The 19,283-nt window shown below is 48.7% G+C and overlaps 1 protein-coding gene across 1 annotated transcript in view; it reads left to right on the top strand.

Annotated features, from left to right (window-relative positions):
- Positions 1–1,206: 1,206 nt before the first annotated feature.
- Positions 1,207–19,283, top strand: part of TrAtP1_012866 (putative Hybrid PKS-NRPS biosynthetic cluster) — a gene marked incomplete at its 3' end in the record, with an annotated part of 66,506 nt that continues 48,429 nt past the window's right edge. The window contains exons 1-6 of the mRNA XM_066115705.1: positions 1,207–1,256; positions 1,311–1,822; positions 1,903–2,236; positions 2,300–2,468; positions 2,523–11,255; positions 11,304–19,268. Coding sequence (XP_065971804.1) covers positions 1,410–1,822; positions 1,903–2,236; positions 2,300–2,468; positions 2,523–11,255; positions 11,304–19,268 — 17,614 coding nt within the window. The 5' untranslated portion in view covers positions 1,207–1,256; positions 1,311–1,409. The remainder of the gene's footprint in view (positions 1,257–1,310; positions 1,823–1,902; positions 2,237–2,299; positions 2,469–2,522; positions 11,256–11,303; positions 19,269–19,283) is intronic.

The raw sequence follows: 19,283 nt of genomic DNA, 5'->3' as shown, positions 1-19,283 counted from the left end.
AATAATCACAATTAATCGCTTGAACTTGAATTTACGCATATTTTACACAGCAAAGCTAGCATGCAGATATAGATGTTCATCCAACAACGCATTTGTTGCGTTTTGAACTAAATCTGATGGCACAATAGGGTAGCTTTCGTGATGCAACAGTAGCCTCTGCATTGCCGTGGCCATCTCAGCCAGAAAACCAACACATGGCCAGAAGTGACGGAGCTCAGGTCAACAAATAAATTTGACCAATATTATACGCTTTTTCTCACCGATATTGTACCACTTTACCCATCTCTCATTTCCTAGCCCTGCCGCTTTGTGGCAAGGCGCGTCCATCTTGCTGTATTAGTGGCCGACGCGCGAGACATCAGGAGAGAGGGCCCTTGTCGGTTTTACCCTAGCTGGATGTAGTAATAATTGGTCACATATCATCCTACTGGGTCCTTTTGGCGCAAGGGAGGAGCCGCTGTCTCGCATATTAGCTCAGGCAGACGATCATCGCTGGTTGATCTGACTTGTCCATCTTGGTCTACGGAGAATCTTGACCTACGGTGCAGCATGTACATAGTACGAGCACCTATTTCCTGCCTATGCCTATCCAAACAATATACTGTACAAGACATTATTAGAAATCTGGTTTCTACCGTACAGCTGACAAAGTCTTGGAATACGTTCCTTGCATCAATAATTTGTGGACTCTCCTGCATTTAGCTGATCTTTCGGCTTGCCATTGGTGTGAACACTTTGTCCAAACGTAGCCGTAGGTGGTTTAATGATCCACAAGTCTAAAAACTAGTACTAATATTAGTATTGATGGCCGGGAGGACCCGATTCCGTGGTTGCACACAGGAGCGGCGCAACCGCCATGGACACCCCTGCTGGTACGAGCATGTATTCATCATACTCGTGAGACGTAATAAGTACTCTGGAAGCTTTCTTAGTAATACCGCATGTACTAAGATACCAGTGGGAGTTTGAATTCACTCCCTTATAGTAGGCTATGAACCGTTACTTCTCCTCTTGTTGACTCTTCCAGTCGAGCTGCTCGTTTGTTCTACGACTACGTAGATGTGCTGCGTTCAAGCACTTTGTTATTGCTTGACCGAGGAGCTTTTAAATACTAACTAATTTCTTTGCCCGGATAGATTATCCCTTTTTTGGAAGAATCTTGGTCTCTTCTGAGAGCCAACCATTCCAATACTTTTAATACTTAATATCTGTCAGTACAAAGAAAACAAAAACAAGAGAGTGATCTCGGATATAAGGTTCGTCTACACCAATGATATCCCCTTCAGTAGGCTGATCGATCTCTATAACAGGAAGCTCTAAGCGTTAGAGCGACATCCAAGTAAACAGCGACATCATAGACCGGAACGAAAAGTAAAAAAAGAGGCATATTATATGCGGATTTAGAAAAAATGGCGTCGATTACTACTTATAATAACGAGGATCAACCTCACCCCTCAATTGTCATTTGTGGTGTCAGCATTCGTCTTCCCGGAGGCATTGGTAATGTCGATCAATTCTGGGAGTCGGTCGTCAACGAACACGGCTCTCATGGTTCGGTGCAATTGGATGGCAACGAGGATGGCCATGACTTGAAGGAAGGCCTGCGCCCATTTGATGCCTCGCTCTTTTCCATGACCGACGAGGAAGCCAAGAACTGCAGCCCACAGCAGCACAAGCTCTTGGAGGTGGCTCGCGAGTGTTTTGAAGATGCGTGCGAGGTCAATTACCGGGGCGAAAACGCTTGCGTGGGCTGCTATGCTGGTGCCTCCAACGAGGAGGATGCATCGGTGGTTTCATCCAAGAACGAATTGAAGGGCCCAAGGTTCGTTTTCGAAAGCATTTCTCTCCAACATAAAAGTTTCTCCCAAGCTATATGGCTCAATTGCTAACATGCTCCATTAGTATGACGATTGGCTCGTCTCTGGTGGCCTTCCATGAGGCTTGTTGCGCAGTGCGAGCTGGAAATGCCAAGTCTGCCATTATTGTGGCATCTAGTGTGATGCCAGTTTCCGAGGATGGTGCTGAAAAGGGCAAGGCCGTGTCCGCTGTATATATCAAGACGCTGCCTGATGCCATTCGAGATGGCAACCCAATCCGCGCTGTGATTCGCGCGTCCACTGCAGCAAGCATTGCGGTTTCTCATGACCAAGATTCTGCGGCCAAGGCATTTGAGAAGTTGATTCGCGATGCTTATGCTGCCGCCGGCTTGGACCCCCATTCGACGCTTCTTGTCCAGGTAAGTAAAAAGCCAATCGTTCAAGTTGACAATCAACACTGTACTAACACGACCGATAAACAGCGCGATGGCGTGAATGATCATGTTAGTGATTCGAGCGAAATGTCTGCTATTAGCAGCGTTTTTGGCGACAATGGAGTTTATCTCGGCGAGGGTGCTCCTGGCCTTGTGAGCCTTATCAAGGCCGTGGTCACTTTGGAGAGCCGAATTATTCCTCCAACCGCTACTTCTAGTAAGTTGAGAGTCTTTGACAAAACTTGGAATTGGCCCACTGACAGCTAAATAGCTTTTATCACTCATGAAAAACTCATTGTGGCTGCAAACCCTACTCCTTTTGCATCTGGTCATGCTGAAAGAATTAGCATTGCCTCTGTTGACGCTGAGGGATACGGCGCGCATGTTATTATTGACTCTTATCCCACATCTTCTTCGTGTACATCTGACTCTCAGCCGCAACTTGTTCTTTTCTCTGCACATAATTCGTCTTCTTTGGCCAAGCAAATAGAACTCCACCGCGAGTATGCTCAGGCGCACCCAAAGAACATTGTTGATATGGCATATACGCGAGCCATGCGGCGCGAGGCCCTGGAATATAAAGCATTTTCCGTTCTCTCTGATTCTTCTTATACCAATACTTCGAATTTTGTCAAGTCTTCTGCGAAGACTTTGTCCATTGCTATGATCTTTAATGGCCAGGGTGCTCAGTGGGCGGGCATGGGCAGAGAGCTCATTTTGAGCGACGCGGATTTTAAGAAGGACATTGAGAAGATGGATAATGTCTTGAGAGGATTGAAGCTGCCAGCCACCTGGTCGATTAAGAAAGAGCTTCTCCGTGATGCTACTGATCCCGACAACCGGGTTAACTCGCCGCAACTGTCCTACCCTCTCAGTACTGCGGTGCAGATTGCCCTGGTCAACCGTTTCGAACGACTTGGAGTTGTGCCAAAGGCAGTCGTTGGTCATTCCAGTGGTGAAATCGCCGCAGCTTATGCTTCGGGTTTTCTATCTTTCAGAGATGCCATCGCCATCGCTTACTACTACGGCCATGTCACTACTAAGAGCCAGAAGGATGGCTCCATGGCCGTGGTCAGTTTGGGCGTGGAGGATGTGAGTGGCTTCCTGGAGGAAGGCGTGGTGATTGCTTGCGAAAACTCTCCTACTAGCACTACCATTTCTGGCGATTGCGAGGTTGTAGAGCGAGTACTTAAGTCTATCAAGACTGCCAAACCCGACGTGGCTACTCGTACTCTGCGCACAGGTGTTGCCTATCATTCTCACCACATGGCCCTGCTTGCGGATGAGCTTCGTGGCCTCTTGGAGAACGAAAAGGTTGCGTCAAAGGCAACGAAGAAGAACAAGGCTGTTTTTCTGTCCAGTGTTAGTGAGAAGGTTTTGAAGAAGCAGAGCGAATTCGGTGCTGCTTATTGGATCTCCAACTTGGTGTCCAGAGTCCGATTCAGCACTGCTGTTTCCAATCTTCTTACCATGTCGCCCGGAGAGACCCTGTTTCTGGAAATCGGACCGCATTCTGCTCTCTCTGTCCCGATATCTCAGGTATGTGCGGCTGCAGATGTCCAGTGCAACTATGTGTCGTCCCAAACTCGCGGGGTCGATAGCGCGGTGAGCTTCCTCTCTGCTGTTGGAAGGCTGTGGCAAGAATCAGTTCCGCTGAATCTGGCCCCGTTGTATACCAACGGTAAGGCAATCGCTGGATTGCCCCAGTATCCCTGGAGCCAAAGCAATGCGGATGAGAGCGTTGATGCCACTGGTCTATCTCCTCGTGAGAAAAGGGCACGCATTATTGCGGAAGCTAGCTCTCTGGAGAGCGAGCTTACAGACGATGAGATCCCGACGACACAGATGGAGGTGGTTCTTCGGGCTCTCTGGGTTGAAGTTCTTCGAGATGTGATCCAGATCCGCAGACAGGACATTGGAAAGAAGCACAGTTTCTTCTCGCTTGGCGGTGACTCTCTGACGAGCATTGAACTGGTCACCATTGCCTACCAGCATGGCATTCATCTCAGCCCTGCTGCAATCTCTGATAACTCTACGCTAAGCAAAATGGCAGCTGTGGCCACCATTGATGAGAACAGTGCAGCAATGACTGAAGTGGAGCCTTTCAGCTTGATGCCCCAAGATACGCTTGAAGACGTCAAGAAGCAGATTCGAGAAGAGTGCAAGCTTAAAACGAGCGAAGTGATTGAAGACATCTATCCCTGCGCAACTCTCCAGGAAGGGTTTATGGCTTTGGGAATGAAGCAACCTGGTTCTTACATCCACAGGGTGGTGTATAAGTTGATGCCCGATGTTGACATAGATCAGTTCAAGACTTCTTGGGAGGCCACCATCAGTCAGTGTGGTAGTTTGCGCTCGCGAGTTATGCTTGTCGGTGGCCGAGCTCTCCAAGCTGTGGTTGCTGGAGATGCTGCTTGGGAACACCCTGCTCCCGGCCTAGATGTGCAAACATATCTTAAAGGAACGCGAAGTATTGGAATGAGCTATGGTCAACGCTTAAGCAGACATGCTTTGGTCCGAGAAAGCAATGGCGATGTCTACTTCGTGTGGATTGTTCATCACGCAGTTTTTGATGGTCTTACCATGCGAATTGTCCTGGACAATCTGTATGATAATTATCGCGGGAATGACCCCAAAGCTTTGCGCTCATACTCCAACTTCATTCGCTATGTGGAATCCATCGACGCTACCGCCTCTGCTGAGTATTGGCGACAGGAGCTTGATGGTGCCCAGCGCGCTCATTTTCCGTCTGCTAAGCTATCTTTCATTTCTGAAGATAAGGTAATGAAGAGAAAGATGCCTTTCAAGAACACAAAGTCAGCTTCTGCTACTACTGCCACGGTTCTTCGTGCAGCTTGGGCTCTTCTCCTTGCGCGCTATTGCGACTCTGACGATGTGTGTTTCGGTACGACCTTGTCCGGTAGACAGGCAGCAGTACCTGGCCTGAATGAGATTCCGGGCCCCATGATTGCAACTGTTCCAATCCGTGTCAAGATTGAACGTGGCATGACTACATCGGAATTCATGGAGAGAATCCAGACGCAAGCTTCAGAAATGGTTGCCTACGAACAATATGGCCTTCAAAACATCTCAAAGTTGGGCCAAGATGCCGAAGAAGTCTGCGATTTCTCCAACTTGATTGTTATCCAGCCGAATAGCCATTTGACGTCCAGTGCTGATACTGCCTCTGACGCGATTCTGCAGCAAGGACCAGCTGAGAAAGCGCTCTCAGAAGAGGCTATGCGCAACTACTTCAACTATCCTCTCGTTTTGCAGCCTCGCATCGGCGAGGACAGCATCGAGTTGGAGTGGACTTATTACGCTGACGCTGTTACTGAGGCCCAAATCGAGGCCCTCTGTTTCCACTATGAACACATTATCCAGCAGTTGCTTTCTCCAAGTGACATGCTTCTTAGTGCTCTGACGGTCTCTGGTCCGTGGGATTTGCAACAATCCCTTGAGAACAATAACGAGACGCCTGAAATTGTCGAATTATGTCTGCATCAGCTTATTGAGAGACAGGCTGAAGAGCGACCTCGTGCCATCGCGATCCAGGCTTGGGATTTGGAACTGACCTATGACCAACTCAACAGCGCTGCTAACCGTCTTGCCCATCATCTCATCAAGACGTGTGGAGTCGCAGACCAGGATTTTGTGCACGTATGCTTTGAGAAATCGGCCTGGTTTTTCGTCTCGATTCTCGCCATCAACAAAGCTGGTGCTGCTTGGGTTCCTTTGGACCCTTCGCACCCAGTCCGGCGACAGCAACAGGTTGTCTCGCAGACCAAAGCGACTCTGGCTTTAGCCTCCCCCAGCAATACTGAGCTGTGCTCGCAACTCGTTGATAACGTTGTTGAAGTGTCCTCTCTCTTGGATGAGGAGCTGGCCAAGATCGAGTTGAGCTCTGGGCCGACGCGCACCGTATCGCCACACAATGCTGCGTATTGTTTATTTACGTCGGGGTCGACAGGCACCCCAAAAGGTCTAGTAATGCAGCATGCAGCTGTGTGTACTTCGCAGACGGCTATTGCCAAGCGCCTCGGGATGACAGCAGACGTGAGAATGCTACAATTTGCTTCCTTTGTCTTTGATCTCTCCATTGGTGAGATTGTAGGCCCTTGGGTGGTTGGAGGCTGCCTCTGCATCCCGTCTGAGCATACAAGGATGAATAATCTGGTTGAGTTTATAAACACCATGAAGATCAACTGGGCGTATTTGACTCCCTCGTTCACACGGACCTTGGATCCCAGCGATGTGCCTGGCTTGGAGTTGCTCCTGTTTGCCGGTGAGGCTGTTGGACGCGACGTGTTTGAGGCCTGGTTCGGAAGGCTGCGGCTAGTCAATGGCTGGGGCCCTGCTGAGACTTGTGTCTTTTCAACCTTGCATGAGTGGAAGAGCCTGGAGGAATCGTCCTTGACGGTGGGTAGCCCGGTTGGCGGCTATTGCTGGATCGTTGATCCGCAGAATCCCCAGCGACTGGCTCCTGTCGGAACCCTTGGCGAGGTTGTCATCCAGGGACCTACTATCCTTCGTGAGTATCTGGCAGACAAGGACAAGACTGAGGCATCCATGGTCCGAAACCTTCCTGAGTGGGCGCCAAAACGCACGGCCAAGCATTGGAACCAGTTTTACAAGTCCGGTGACTTGTGTCGATACAATGCGGACGGCACTATCGAGTTTGCATCTCGCAAAGATAGCCAGGTCAAGATTCGAGGCCTACGGGTTGAGCTTGGTGAGATAGAGCATCATATTCGCGAACACTTGGAAGGCGTTAAGCAAGTCACCGTCGATATCGCAAAGGGAGATGGGGGCGCATTCATCATCGCCTATTTTTGCTTCGCTGAGGAGACACGCACAGCTGGCAAGAACTCCGAGACAAGCGTCAAGGACGTGTTTGCTCCGATGACTAACGAGCTCCAAAGCCAGCTCACTGCCTTGGTTGGTCAACTTAGCGTGGCGCTTCCTCGGTATATGATTCCAACTCTGTTTATTCCGTGCTGCTACATGCCCTTCATCACTTCGACAAAGTTAGATATGAAGCTTCTACGACTCGCAATGTCCAATCTTGGTAAGGAAGACTTTGCGAGGTATTCTCTCGTGGACAGCAAGAAACGCGCACCGGAAACAGACATGGAGACTCGAATCCAGACAATCTGGGCCGAGCTCTTGAAGCTTCCCACGGATTCTATTGGCTTAGACGATAGTTTCCTGAGAATGGGCGGCGACTCCATTGCTGCTATTTATTTTGTGTCTGCTGCCCGCGAAGCTGGAATTCTGATCGATGTCAAAGATGTTTTTGATGACCCTCGTTTGTTCCAGGTGGCTTCCAAGGCCACTCTTGTCAACAATGTTGGTCAATCTTCACACATCAAGCCGTTTAGCCTGCTCGAAGACTCACTGAGCGACTACATGCAGAGTTCTGCTGCAAGGGCTCAATATGGCCTTGAAAAAGATCAGGCAATCGAAGATGCCTATCCTGCAACTCCTCTCCAAGAGGGTCTCATGGCTCTCACCGCCAAGCAGTCGGGCTCGTACGTTGCGCATTGGTTTCATAGGGTACCCAAACATATCGACATTGCTCGATTCAAAGCTGCTTGGGAAGAATCTGTGAAGCTTACGGCGACGCTGCGGACCCGTATTGTACTCGAAGATAATTTCGCAGTGCAGGTTGTTGTTACGAATGACAGCGCATGGGAGGATACTACAGGCCACGACCTCGAATCCTACAAGCAATTGATCTCTAAGCTTGACATCGGATATGGAACTCGCCTTACTCGATTTGCTCTTGTCGAAGACCAAGATGATGTCTACTTTGTATGGATCACTCACCATGCCATCAACGACGGTTGGAGCATGCGCATTGTCTTGGATAACGTCTATAATTACTACCATGGCCAGAAAGTATCCTCTTTAACGCCTTATTCCAACTTTGTCAACTATCTTGGCCAAATCGATGATGGCGCTGCTGCCGATTTCTGGCGAGCCAACCTTTCTGGTGCCCAGAAACCAATCTATCCAGCTCCTGGAAACCCTCTTGCCACTGATCGCTCCCAGGGTGTGGTACGTGTTGTGGATCGCTTGGTGTCTTTTGAAGGTCAAAAGGATACTTCAATCACAATGGCCACTGTACTTCGAGCTGCATGGGCAATTGTACTGGGACGTCGTTGCGAGGCCAGTGATGTGTGCTACGGTGCCAGTGTTTCTGGCCGCCAAGCCCCTATGAGCGGTCTCTTGTCGACTACTGGAGCTGTCATTGCTACTATTCCGATCCGAGTTCATCTAGGAGCAGATAGGCCTGTGAAGCAACTGCTCCAAGAGATCCAAGCTCATGCGCTAGACATGGTCCCTTATGAGCAATATGGCTTATCCAGCATCTCAAAGCTTAGCCCCGAAGCTCGGGAGGCTTGCGACTTCACGTCGTTGCTGGTTATTCAGCCCAAGGAACAGGAAAGCACCATTTTCAACAATACAGATGGATTACTGCATTCTGGAAGCGACGAGGATCAGTTAACGGTTGAGTCTATGAACAACTACTTCAACTATCCATTGGTCATGCTTAGCTTTATGGCTGAAGAGAGCGTGAGCCAGAGGTTTTGTTATAATCCAGATATCATGTCTCAAATTGAAGTTGAAGCTCTGTCTTACCAGTTTGAGCACGTTGTTCAGCAGCTTTTACTCCCTGACAACAAACTGGTCGGAGATATATCTCTGATCGGTGAGCGAGAGATACAGCATGCCGCTGATGCATCTCTCTACCGCCCTGCCACTGAGTCTTGCACTCACTGGGAGATTTATAAGCAAATCGAGGCAAATCCAGATGCTCCCGCGATTGACTCTTGGGATGGCAAGCTTACCTATGGCGAAGTTGGTATTTTGGCCTCCCGATTAGCTGCCAAATTACAGAGTCTTGGTGTTGGCCCTGACGTCCTAGTTCCCATATCATTTCCCAAGTCTACCCCGGCCATGATTACGATCATTGCTATCCAGATGGCTGGTGGTGCCCTCGTGCCTCTTGATCCTGCGGCTCCGCTGGCTCGTCTGCAAAGTATTGTTGAGGACACGCAGGCCAAGTTTATCGTTACGCATCCTTCTCTCGAGGACAAGTTTCAAGAACTCGGCGTTGACCTCTTGATCATTGATAATTCAATCCTGCATCAGCTTCCTGACCCTAGCAGCATGTTTATCACGTCAACTGCCACGCCTGATAGTCTTTACGCGGTTTTGTTCACGTCTGGTTCTACAGGCAAGCCCAAGGGTATTCGCATCCCGCATAGCAGTCTCTGCTCTGCAAGCGATGCGCATGCTGCTATTACCGGCGTTGGTCCTGGCACGCGAGTGTTCCAGTTTTCTGCGTATACTTTTGATATCGGTATACTCGATGTCTTGATCACTCTCATGCGTGGTGGTTGCGTCTGTGTGCCATCTGAGCACGATCGTCTCAATAATCTCGCTGGTGTGATCAATGCCCTTCAAGCCAACTGGGCTATTTTAACACCTTCTGTCGCCGATATGATCAACCCGGCTGATGTGCCTTGTTTGAAAACGCTCTGTTTGGCTGGCGAGGCCATTTACAAGAAGACTTCAGAGAGGTGGCAGGGTTATACTGACTTTCATGGACTGTATGGCCCAGCCGAAGCATCTATTTGCGCTTGGAACTCAGACGTACACAATGGACCTTCCACCAACTTGGGAATTCCCCTCTCTAGTGCTTTCTGGGTTGTCCAGCCCGATGACCCTAGCCGTCTTGTTCCAATTGGCTGCATTGGTGAGCTGGTTATCCAGAGCCCTATCCTAGCTTATGGATATCTCAACGCCGACGCCAAGGTTGCCGCCAATTGGTTGGAAGATATGGCATACGACTGGCTTCCAGCTAACGGCCCTAAGCGAGGCTATCTAACTGGCGACTTGGTCCGCCGCAATCCTGACAAAACCTTTGAATACATGAGCCGAAAGGATAGCCAGGTCAAGATCCGTGGTCAGCGTGTTGAACTGAGCGAAATCGAGTACATCGTCTTGAACAACCTGCCAGGCTCAAAACAGATCGTGGTTGATGTTATTAACAACCAAGAAGCTGGTCTTAGTCTTGTTACCTATATTTGCTTCAGTGATGATACTAGAGGTAGCAATGGCGGACTAGATGGAATGTTCTCGACCATAGCACCCGAGATGAAGCAGCAACTGTCTGCCATGCTCAGTCAACTGGGTATCTATCTCCCTCACTACATGATCCCAACCATCTTCGTTCCATGCGAGTTTATGCCGCTCAACACTTCCGGCAAGATGGACCGCAAGGCTCTCCGCAGTATCGCAGCACTTCTTACCAAGGATGAGCTTGCGGCTTACACTCTTTCTGACGAAGAAGACAAGCAGCCGCCTGAAACCCCGATGGAAGCAAGGCTGCAGCAAATATGGGCAAAAACACTCAAGGTTGCACCTGAGTCCATCGGTCGCGGCTCCAGCTTCTTGCGCCTAGGTGGAGATTCTATTGCTGCGATATACAGCATCAGGGCGGCAAACGAAGCGGGTATCATTTTGACTGTTAAAGATATCTTTGATGATCCCAGACTGTCAAAGGTTGCCGCGAAAGCTGTTACTACTAGCGACATTGCAAATCAACAGAATGCCATCACCGAGCCTTTTAGCCTTGTCGATACAGCCATGCGCAGCTGGGTATTGAGTGATGAACTTCGGAGCCTTTGCAAGCTGCTCCCTCACCAGACCGTTGCGGATGCCTTTCCCACAACTAGCTTTCAAGAAGGCCTCATGGCGATGTCCGTAAAGCATCCTGGGTCATATATTGCCAAGCATGTTTATAAGATCCCCGAGCACGTTGACCTTGAGCGATTCAAGGATGCCTGGGAAGAAACTGTGAAGCTGTGCAATATATTGCGCACTAGGATCGTACTTCATCAGGGATTTTCAGTTCAAGTCATTGTTAACGATGACATTGCTTGGGATTCAACACATGGCGAGGACATGGCTGCGTACATCAACACAACGAAGGGTATTGGGATGACTTATGGTTCACGGCTTTGCCAATATGCTCTAATAGAGGAACCTAGTGGCGATAGGTATTTTGTCTGGACTATTCACCATTCCGCTTTCGACGGATGGACGATGCAGATTGTCCTTGAAACTTTACAAAAAGTCTATCGCAAGCAGGACGTATTAGCTCCTCGAGCCTTCTCAGACTTCATTCGCTACGTGTCTGAGTCTGACCAAGCTGAAGCTAAAAACTTTTGGTCTTCTCAACTCAAAGATGCTCAGCGAGCTACTTTCCCTGCTAGCAATTCATCGATTACTGAATCTACCACCCGAGTAATGAAGAAAAAGATCTCTTTGACAAGCGTCCTGGGAGAGGGGACTTCAATTACAAAGCCTACCATACTACGTGCCGCTTGGGCTATCGTGCTCGGTAAATACAGTGATACTGATGACATCTCTTTCGGAACCACTGTTTCTGGTCGTCAAGCTCCCCTGGCTGGAATGACTGAGATTGCTGGCCCTGCGGTGGCAACTGTTCCCGTTAGAGTTCAGCTTGACAGTTCCAAAACAGTAGCCCGGTTCCTTCAGGATATCCAGAATCAGGCTTCTGAAATGATCGCTTATGAGCAATTCGGGCTTCAAAACATTGCAAAGACTAGCGAAAGTGCTCGCGAGGCCTGTGACTTTTCTAGCTTGTTGGTCGTTCAGCCCGGCCAGTTCCTGCAACACGGTGAGGACGGCACAGATGCAATCCTGGTTAGTGCCCACCACGATGAGATCGCTGAAGGAGAAGTAATGCACAATTACTTCACCTACCCGTTGATTATGGAAGGTGTTCTATACGAAGATTACGTGGAATTGCTTGTTATCTACAACGCCGGCGTCCTTGCCGAGTCTCAAATTACTGCTCTGTGCCACCACTTTGAGCATGTTACGCAGCAACTTGCTGGCCAAGACAACCTTTTACTTGGCGATATTGCTGTTGCTGGTTCTTGGGATATGGAGCAGAGCTATAAAGCAAACCAAGAAGCTCCTGAGATTATTGACTCCTGTATTCACGAATTGGTCGAGAAACAAGTGATGGCGCGACCTGACGCCCTCGCTATTTCCGGATGGGATCGAATCTTTACATATGCCGAAATGAACGAGGCTGCCAACCGATTGGCTCACCACCTTACTCAGACTTATACCATAAAGGCCGACGATCTAATCCATGTCTGCTTTGAAAAGTCCGCATGGTATATAGTTTCTATTCTCGCAATCAACAAGGCTGGTGCTGCCTGGGTTCCCCTTGACCCATCTCATCCAGAGCAGCGTTTGCGCCAGATTGCCAGCCAAACCCGCGCCAAGATTGTGTTGACTTCGCCTGCTAGCGTGGGTGTCTGTTCTAGCCTCGACATGTCCGTCATCGAGATCAGTCCCGTCTTTGATGAGACGCTGATCAAGTCTGGCATGCCGAGTGCAACTGGGCCTGCCGTTACTGTGACACCTCGCAACATTGCCTACGTCCTCTTCACGTCCGGATCAACGGGCACGCCAAAGGGATTGATTATGGAGCATCGCTCAGTGTGCACCTCGCAAACAGCTATTGCCAAGCGACTTGGATTGACGGCTGATGTACGTATGTTGCAATTTTCCGCCTTTGTTTTCGATGTTTCTATCGGCGAAATCATGGCTTCCCTAACTTCAGGAGCCTCGGTACATGTTCCTGATGAACACAGCCGATTACATGACTTGACAAGCTATATACAAGAGAACGAAATTACATGGGCTTTTCTTACCCCTGCGTTTGCTCGTACTATAAAGCCTGAGAACGTGCCTACTCTGGAGCTATTGCTTCTAGCAGGCGAGGCAGTCAGTCGCGAGGTATTTGAATCCTGGTATGGCAAGGTTAGACTCATCAACGGCTGGGGCCCAGCTGAGACTTGTGTTTTCTCAACTCTCCACGAATGGAAGTCAGCCAACGAGAGTCCGCTTACCATTGGCCGACCTGTGGGTGGCTTCTGCTGGATTGTAGATCCGGAAGATCATCAAAAGCTAGCCCCTACAGGCACAGTTGGCGAGATTGTGATCCAAGGTCCGACTGTATTAAGGGAATACCTGGCTGATTTAGAGAAAACGAGGTCGTCGATCGTAAATGATCTACCAGATTGGGCCCCTCGCCGCGAGTCCCAGCCTTGGAGCAGATTTTATAAATCTGGCGACTTGTGTTCCTACAACCCTGATGGAACAATAGAATTCTCGTCGCGTAAAGATACCCAAATCAAGATTCGAGGCCTGCGCGTGGAATTGGGCGAAATCGAACACCATTTACAGCTTGTTCTTGATGATGTTCAGCAAGTCGCAGTTGACGTATTCAAGGCCGAAAACGGATCAAATCTTGTTGCGTACTTTTGCTTCAGCAAGGAAACCAAGACGGCCGATGCACGTGTTGTAAACGATGATGAGGGCCTGTTCGTTAATATTGATGAAGATCTCAAAACTCGTCTCATCGCTGCTTCCGGGGAATTAAGAGTCCTTCTTCCGTCCTACATGGTTCCAACCTTTTTTATCCCCTGCCGTTATATGCCAACCAGTGTTTCGATGAAGCTTGATCGCAAGGAACTTAAGCGATTTACCGCTGGTTTATCTACAGACGAGCTGTCCAAATACTCGCTCGTTGGTGGCGAGAAGCGCAAGCCCGAGACTTTCATGGAAACCCAGCTGCAACAGATCTGGGCTGAAGTTCTCCAACTTTCTGTGGAATCAATCGGACGTGACGATAGCTTCCTTGGTCTTGGTGGCGACTCTATTACCGCTATTCATCTAGTGAATGTTTTGCGTGAAGAAGGTATCTCTTTAACTATAAAGGATATCTTTGACGACCCTCGCTTGCTTGCTGTTGCTAGTAAGGCCAAAGAAAGCGATGTCGAAGTCGAAGTTGAAGAGATTGAGCCATTCAGCCTTCTAAATAGAGAAATTCGTGAGATTGTACTCTCTGATACCTTCAAAGAAGAGCTCAAGCTTTCTGCTGAACAAGAAATCGATGATGCCTATCCGTGCAGCAAGCTTTCAGAAGGTCTTATGGCCATTTCCGTCAAACAACCTGGATCGTACGTTGCGAAACACACATATCGTTTGCCTGACAATGTTGATCTGGGTCGATTTAAAGAAGCGTGGGAATGCACCTCATTTGCTATTGAGGCTCTTCGAACTCGTATTGTGATTGTCAACGATTCTTGCATCCAAGTTGTGGTCAATAAGGAGCTCCCATGGGAGATGATCCAGACAGATGATATTCGCACTGCCACTGCCTCATCTCAGTCCTTCCGAATGTCATACGGTACGCCTCTGTCTCGTTATACGGTCCTCAAAGATGAACATGGAAACAACTTTTTCATGTGGGCTATTCACCACTCAGTTTTTGATGGCTGGTCCATGAGAATCATCTTAGAGACATTGTGGCGGGAATATGACGGCCGGTATGCGCCTACCATTCAGCCATACAAGAATTTCATCCGTTACACACTCAATCTTGATACAGAAGCTGCATCTGAGTATTGGAGCGCTCAGCTCGAAAATGCTAAGAGAGCCACTTTCCCAGCTGTCACAATGAAAGGCGAGAAGAAGCACATTACACGCATGCTAACGAAATCTATTCGCTTCCCGGCCTCGATGAATCCGGCTATTACCAAGGCCACAGTTTTTCGGGCGGCTTGGGCTGTTATTCTTGCCCGCTACTGTGACACCGATGATGTAACTTTCGGGTCTACCATCTCTGGTAGACAGGCTGCAGTTCCAGGCCTGACCGAGATGGCAGGCCCTGCCGTTGCTACTGTTCCCGTCAGAGTTCGTCTCAATTATCAGCAACGCGTGTCAAAATTCCTGCAGGATATTCAGAACCAGGCATCTGGGATGATTGAGTTTGAACAATTTGGCTTGCAGAATATCACAAGTCTAGGGACTGATGCTAGAGATGCCTGCGACTTTGCATCTTTAATGGTAGTCCAGCCAATGAACCATTTACAAGGAGATGATGTGGACACTCTCTTGATACCAACTGTTTCTGAACAAGACATTCAGGAGGATCAACTGCAAAATTACTTCTCGTATCCTCTAGTTCTGCAACAACTTATGTATGAGGATCGGGTTGATCTTCTTTTGATCTACGATTCTGCCGTTTTCCCCGAGTCTCAAGTTGTTGCGCTGTCTCACCAGTTTAACGAGGTTATTCAACAACTCGTCAGTGGCAGAGATTGCACACTTGGAGAAATTTCTATTGCTAGTCCTTGGGATTTTGATCTTGTCCAAGCCTCTAATGGTGATGGGCCTGAAATCACTAATGATTGCGCCCATCTCGTTATTGAACGCCAAGCTAAGCAAACTCCTCATGCTAATGCTGTTGACGCTTGGGATGGCAAATTTACGTATAGTGAACTTGATCTGGCCGCTAATAGACTGGCCAATTTGCTGGTCAATCGCCACGGCATCAAGACTGGAGATTTCGTTCATGTGTGCTTCGAGAAATCTGCCTGGTACATGGTCTCAATTCTTGCGATCAATAAAGCTGGAGCTGCTTGGGTCCCTATGGATCCAGCGCACCCATTTCAACGCCTTCAGCAAGTGGCTAGCCAGACAGGTGCCAGATTGGCTCTTGCCTCTTCCACTCATAGCCACCTGTGCTCCAAGCTGGTATCCTCTGTAATTGAAGTCTCTTCGGCTTTGAACGAGCAGCTCAAGGAAGACGCAACTATCAACGACCAGAAGCCCTCGGTCAACGTCAAGTCCAGCGATGTAGCTTACGTGCTCTTTACTTCAGGCAGCACAGGTGGCCCCAAAGGATTTGTAATGGAGCACGTATCGCTTTGCACTAGTCAGCGTGATATCGCAAAGAGACTTGGTGTCACGAGCAGCGTTAGGATGCTTCAGTTCTCATCCTTTGTGTTCGATTTGTCTGTCGGAGAGATTTGGCTTGTTCTTATGCATGGTGGTTGTGTTTGCATCCCGAGCGACCATGATCGCCTCAACAATTTGGTTGGATTCATTGCGAAAGCTCAGGTAAACTGGGCGTTCTTGACACCATCACTTGCTCGTACATTGCAACCGCAGGACGTTCCTAGCCTGGAGCTCGTTCTTCTCGCTGGTGAAACTGTTAGCCAGGATGTCTTTGACCTCTGGTTTGGCAAAGCTCGACTGGTCAATGGCTGGGGTCCGGCTGAGACTTGTGTGTTTAGCACATTGCACGAATATAGGTCATCCAACGATAATCCTTCAACCGTCGGTACACCCGTTGGAGGATATTGCTGGGTTATTGGTACCGATGATCATCATCGCCTAGCCCCAGTCGGATGTATCGGCGAAATAGTTGTCCAGGGCCCAACGCTTCTTCGGGAGTACTTGGCTGATCCAGCCAAGACCGCTTCATCAACCTTGACGTCTTTGCCTAACTGGGCACCTCGTGCAAGCTCAAAGCACTGGAACCGTTTCTACAAGACAGGCGACTTGGGATTCTATAACTCTGATGGAACTATCCACTGCTTGGGTCGCAAGGATTCTCAGGTTAAGATTCGAGGGCTTCGTGTTGAACTAGGTGAAATTGAGCATTATATTCGGGACTCGCTTGACTCTATTCATCAAGTCGCTGTTGATGTGTTCCGAACAGAGACTGCGACAAATCTCGTCTCCTATCTCTGCTTCAGCGACAACACCAAAACGCCTGGCTCTGACACTGACCCCGAGGGCAAAGACGTTTTCTTCTCCATGACTGAAGCTCTGCAGACAGAGCTGAATATTGTCGTTAACAAGCTCAGTGCCTCGCTGCCTAATTACATGATTCCGACCTATTTTATTCCGTGCAATTACATGCCTCTTATTTCATCTGGAAAACTAGACAGGATTAAACTCCGCAAGCTCATGGAAACACTATCTCAGCAAGATCTGGAAGATTACTCACTTGCTGATGCCAACAAGCGCGCCCCAGATACAGAAATGGAGATTCGATTGCAGCATTTATGGGCTGAGATCTTGAATATCCCTGCTCAGACTATTGGCAAAGATGACAGCTTCCTTCGTGTTGGCGGCGACTCTATTGCCGCCATCCGTCTAGTTTCTATGGCCCGCGAGACTGGCATTACGCTGACTGTGACCGGAATCTTTGAAGACCCGTGCTTATCTTCTATGGCTGCTGCTGCGACTATAGCCGACAACGCAGATGAGTTGTCAGCTCATATTCCTACCTTTTCCCTGCTTGGTGACGATGCTCAGCGTCTCATCCAAAGCTCCAGCATCTACGAAGTCTGCAATCTTCAAGAGAGTCAGAAAATAGAGGACGCCTATCCCACTACGAAATTTCAGGAAGGCCTCATGGCTCTGTCTGCGAAGCAGCCTGGATCGCATATCGCAAAACATCTTTATTGTCTGCCTAAGCACGTTGACGTTTCTGGGTTTAAGGTTGCTTGGAGGGCCACAGTAGACGCCTGCAGCGTCCTTCGTACGCGAATCGTATTAACTGGCGCGTCTACAACACAAGTTGTTATTAGTGATGACTTTCAGTGGGATTCTGTTCAAAGTCAAGACGTTTACGCATATCTTCGCGAAATCCAAGATTTGGAAATGGGATACGGCTCCCGCCTTTCACGTTATGCTCTTATTAAACATACGGACGGGAATAATTATTTCATATGGAGCGCTCATCATGCCGTTTTTGATGGTCTATCAGTCCAGAATATTTTAAATATTCTTACAAAAGCCTACCATAATGCCAATATCCCTAAAGTACCGGCATACTCCCGATTCATCAACTATATTCTTGGTTCTAACGCAGAAGCTGCCGCTTCGTATTGGAGAGATCAATTACACAGTGCTCGTAAAGCTACTTTCCCTGCTTCAAGCAAGATTTCTAATCAACCTGGCGCCACTCAAGTTCTTGAAAAGTCCATCAAGCTTCCCGAGGTGGCTTCATCGGGAATCACCTTTGCTACCATAGCTCGGTCTGCCTGGGCTATGATTCTTGCCCGTTATAGTGATGTTGATGACGTCGCTTTTGGTACAGCAATTTCAGGCCGTCAGGCCCCTGTGCCTGAAATAATAGACATGGTTGGTCCAATGGTAGCCACCGTCCCAGTCCGTGTTCGAGTGGATCAAACGCAGGCTGCTCCCGATTTTCTTCATGCAGTTCAAAAGCAAGCTTTTGCAATGGTTCCTTACGAGCAATTTGGTCTACAGAGCATCGCTAAACTTAGCGAAGACGCTAGAAATGCTTGTGATTTCTCATCGCTTCTGGTCATCCAGCCTATGAAGCATGTTTCAGGCTTTGGCAACGCTGAGTCTATCCTTATAGAAGCAGATGGAAAACTGAAAGAGATGTCTGAGTCCTTGCAAAACTACTTCACATATCCTCTTATTACACAAGCCCACATATACGAAGATCACATTAACATTGTCCTTATATATGATTCAAAAATCTTGACAAAAATGCAGATTGAGGCTTTGTCACATCAGCTTGGCCACGTCATGTGTCAACTTGCAGCTGCTACTGGCGAGGATACTTTGGGTTCGATCTCTATTTCTTCCTCTTGGGAATTGGAGCACGCTGTATCTACAAATGGCAATGACATTGAAATTGTCGAATCTTGTGTGCATAGCCTCGTTGAGCGCCAGGCTGAGATTCGGCCCAACGCTCCAGCTATCTCAGCTTGGGATGCTGAGCTGTCGTATAGCCAACTTGATCACGCCGCTAATCGACTAGCTAACTATCTTATCGATGTTTATGACATTCATCCAGAGGATCTTATCCATGTTTGTTTCGAAAAGTCTGTGTGGCATTTCGTCTCAATTCTTGCAATCAACAAAGCTGGCGCCGCCTGGGTTCCTCTTGACCCTTCCCATCCAGAACAACGTCTCCGAAAGGTCATTGGTCAAACTGGCGCTAAGCTTATTCTCACTTCTGCTGGTAAAACGGGCATGTTCTCCGACTTGATTGAGAATGTCCTCGAAGTCACGCCAAGCCTTGATCAAAAGCTTGCTGCCACAGCCAGCTCTGATGCCCCCCCAGGTGAATGTTACTCCT

The sequence above is a fragment of the Trichoderma atroviride genome, chromosome 7, assembly GCF_020647795.1.
Source record: "Trichoderma atroviride chromosome 7, complete sequence".
NCBI classification, from domain to species: domain Eukaryota; kingdom Fungi; phylum Ascomycota; class Sordariomycetes; order Hypocreales; family Hypocreaceae; genus Trichoderma; species Trichoderma atroviride.
The sequence above is the reverse complement of the archived record's forward strand: the minus strand, read 5'-3'. Positions and strand labels throughout refer to the sequence as shown.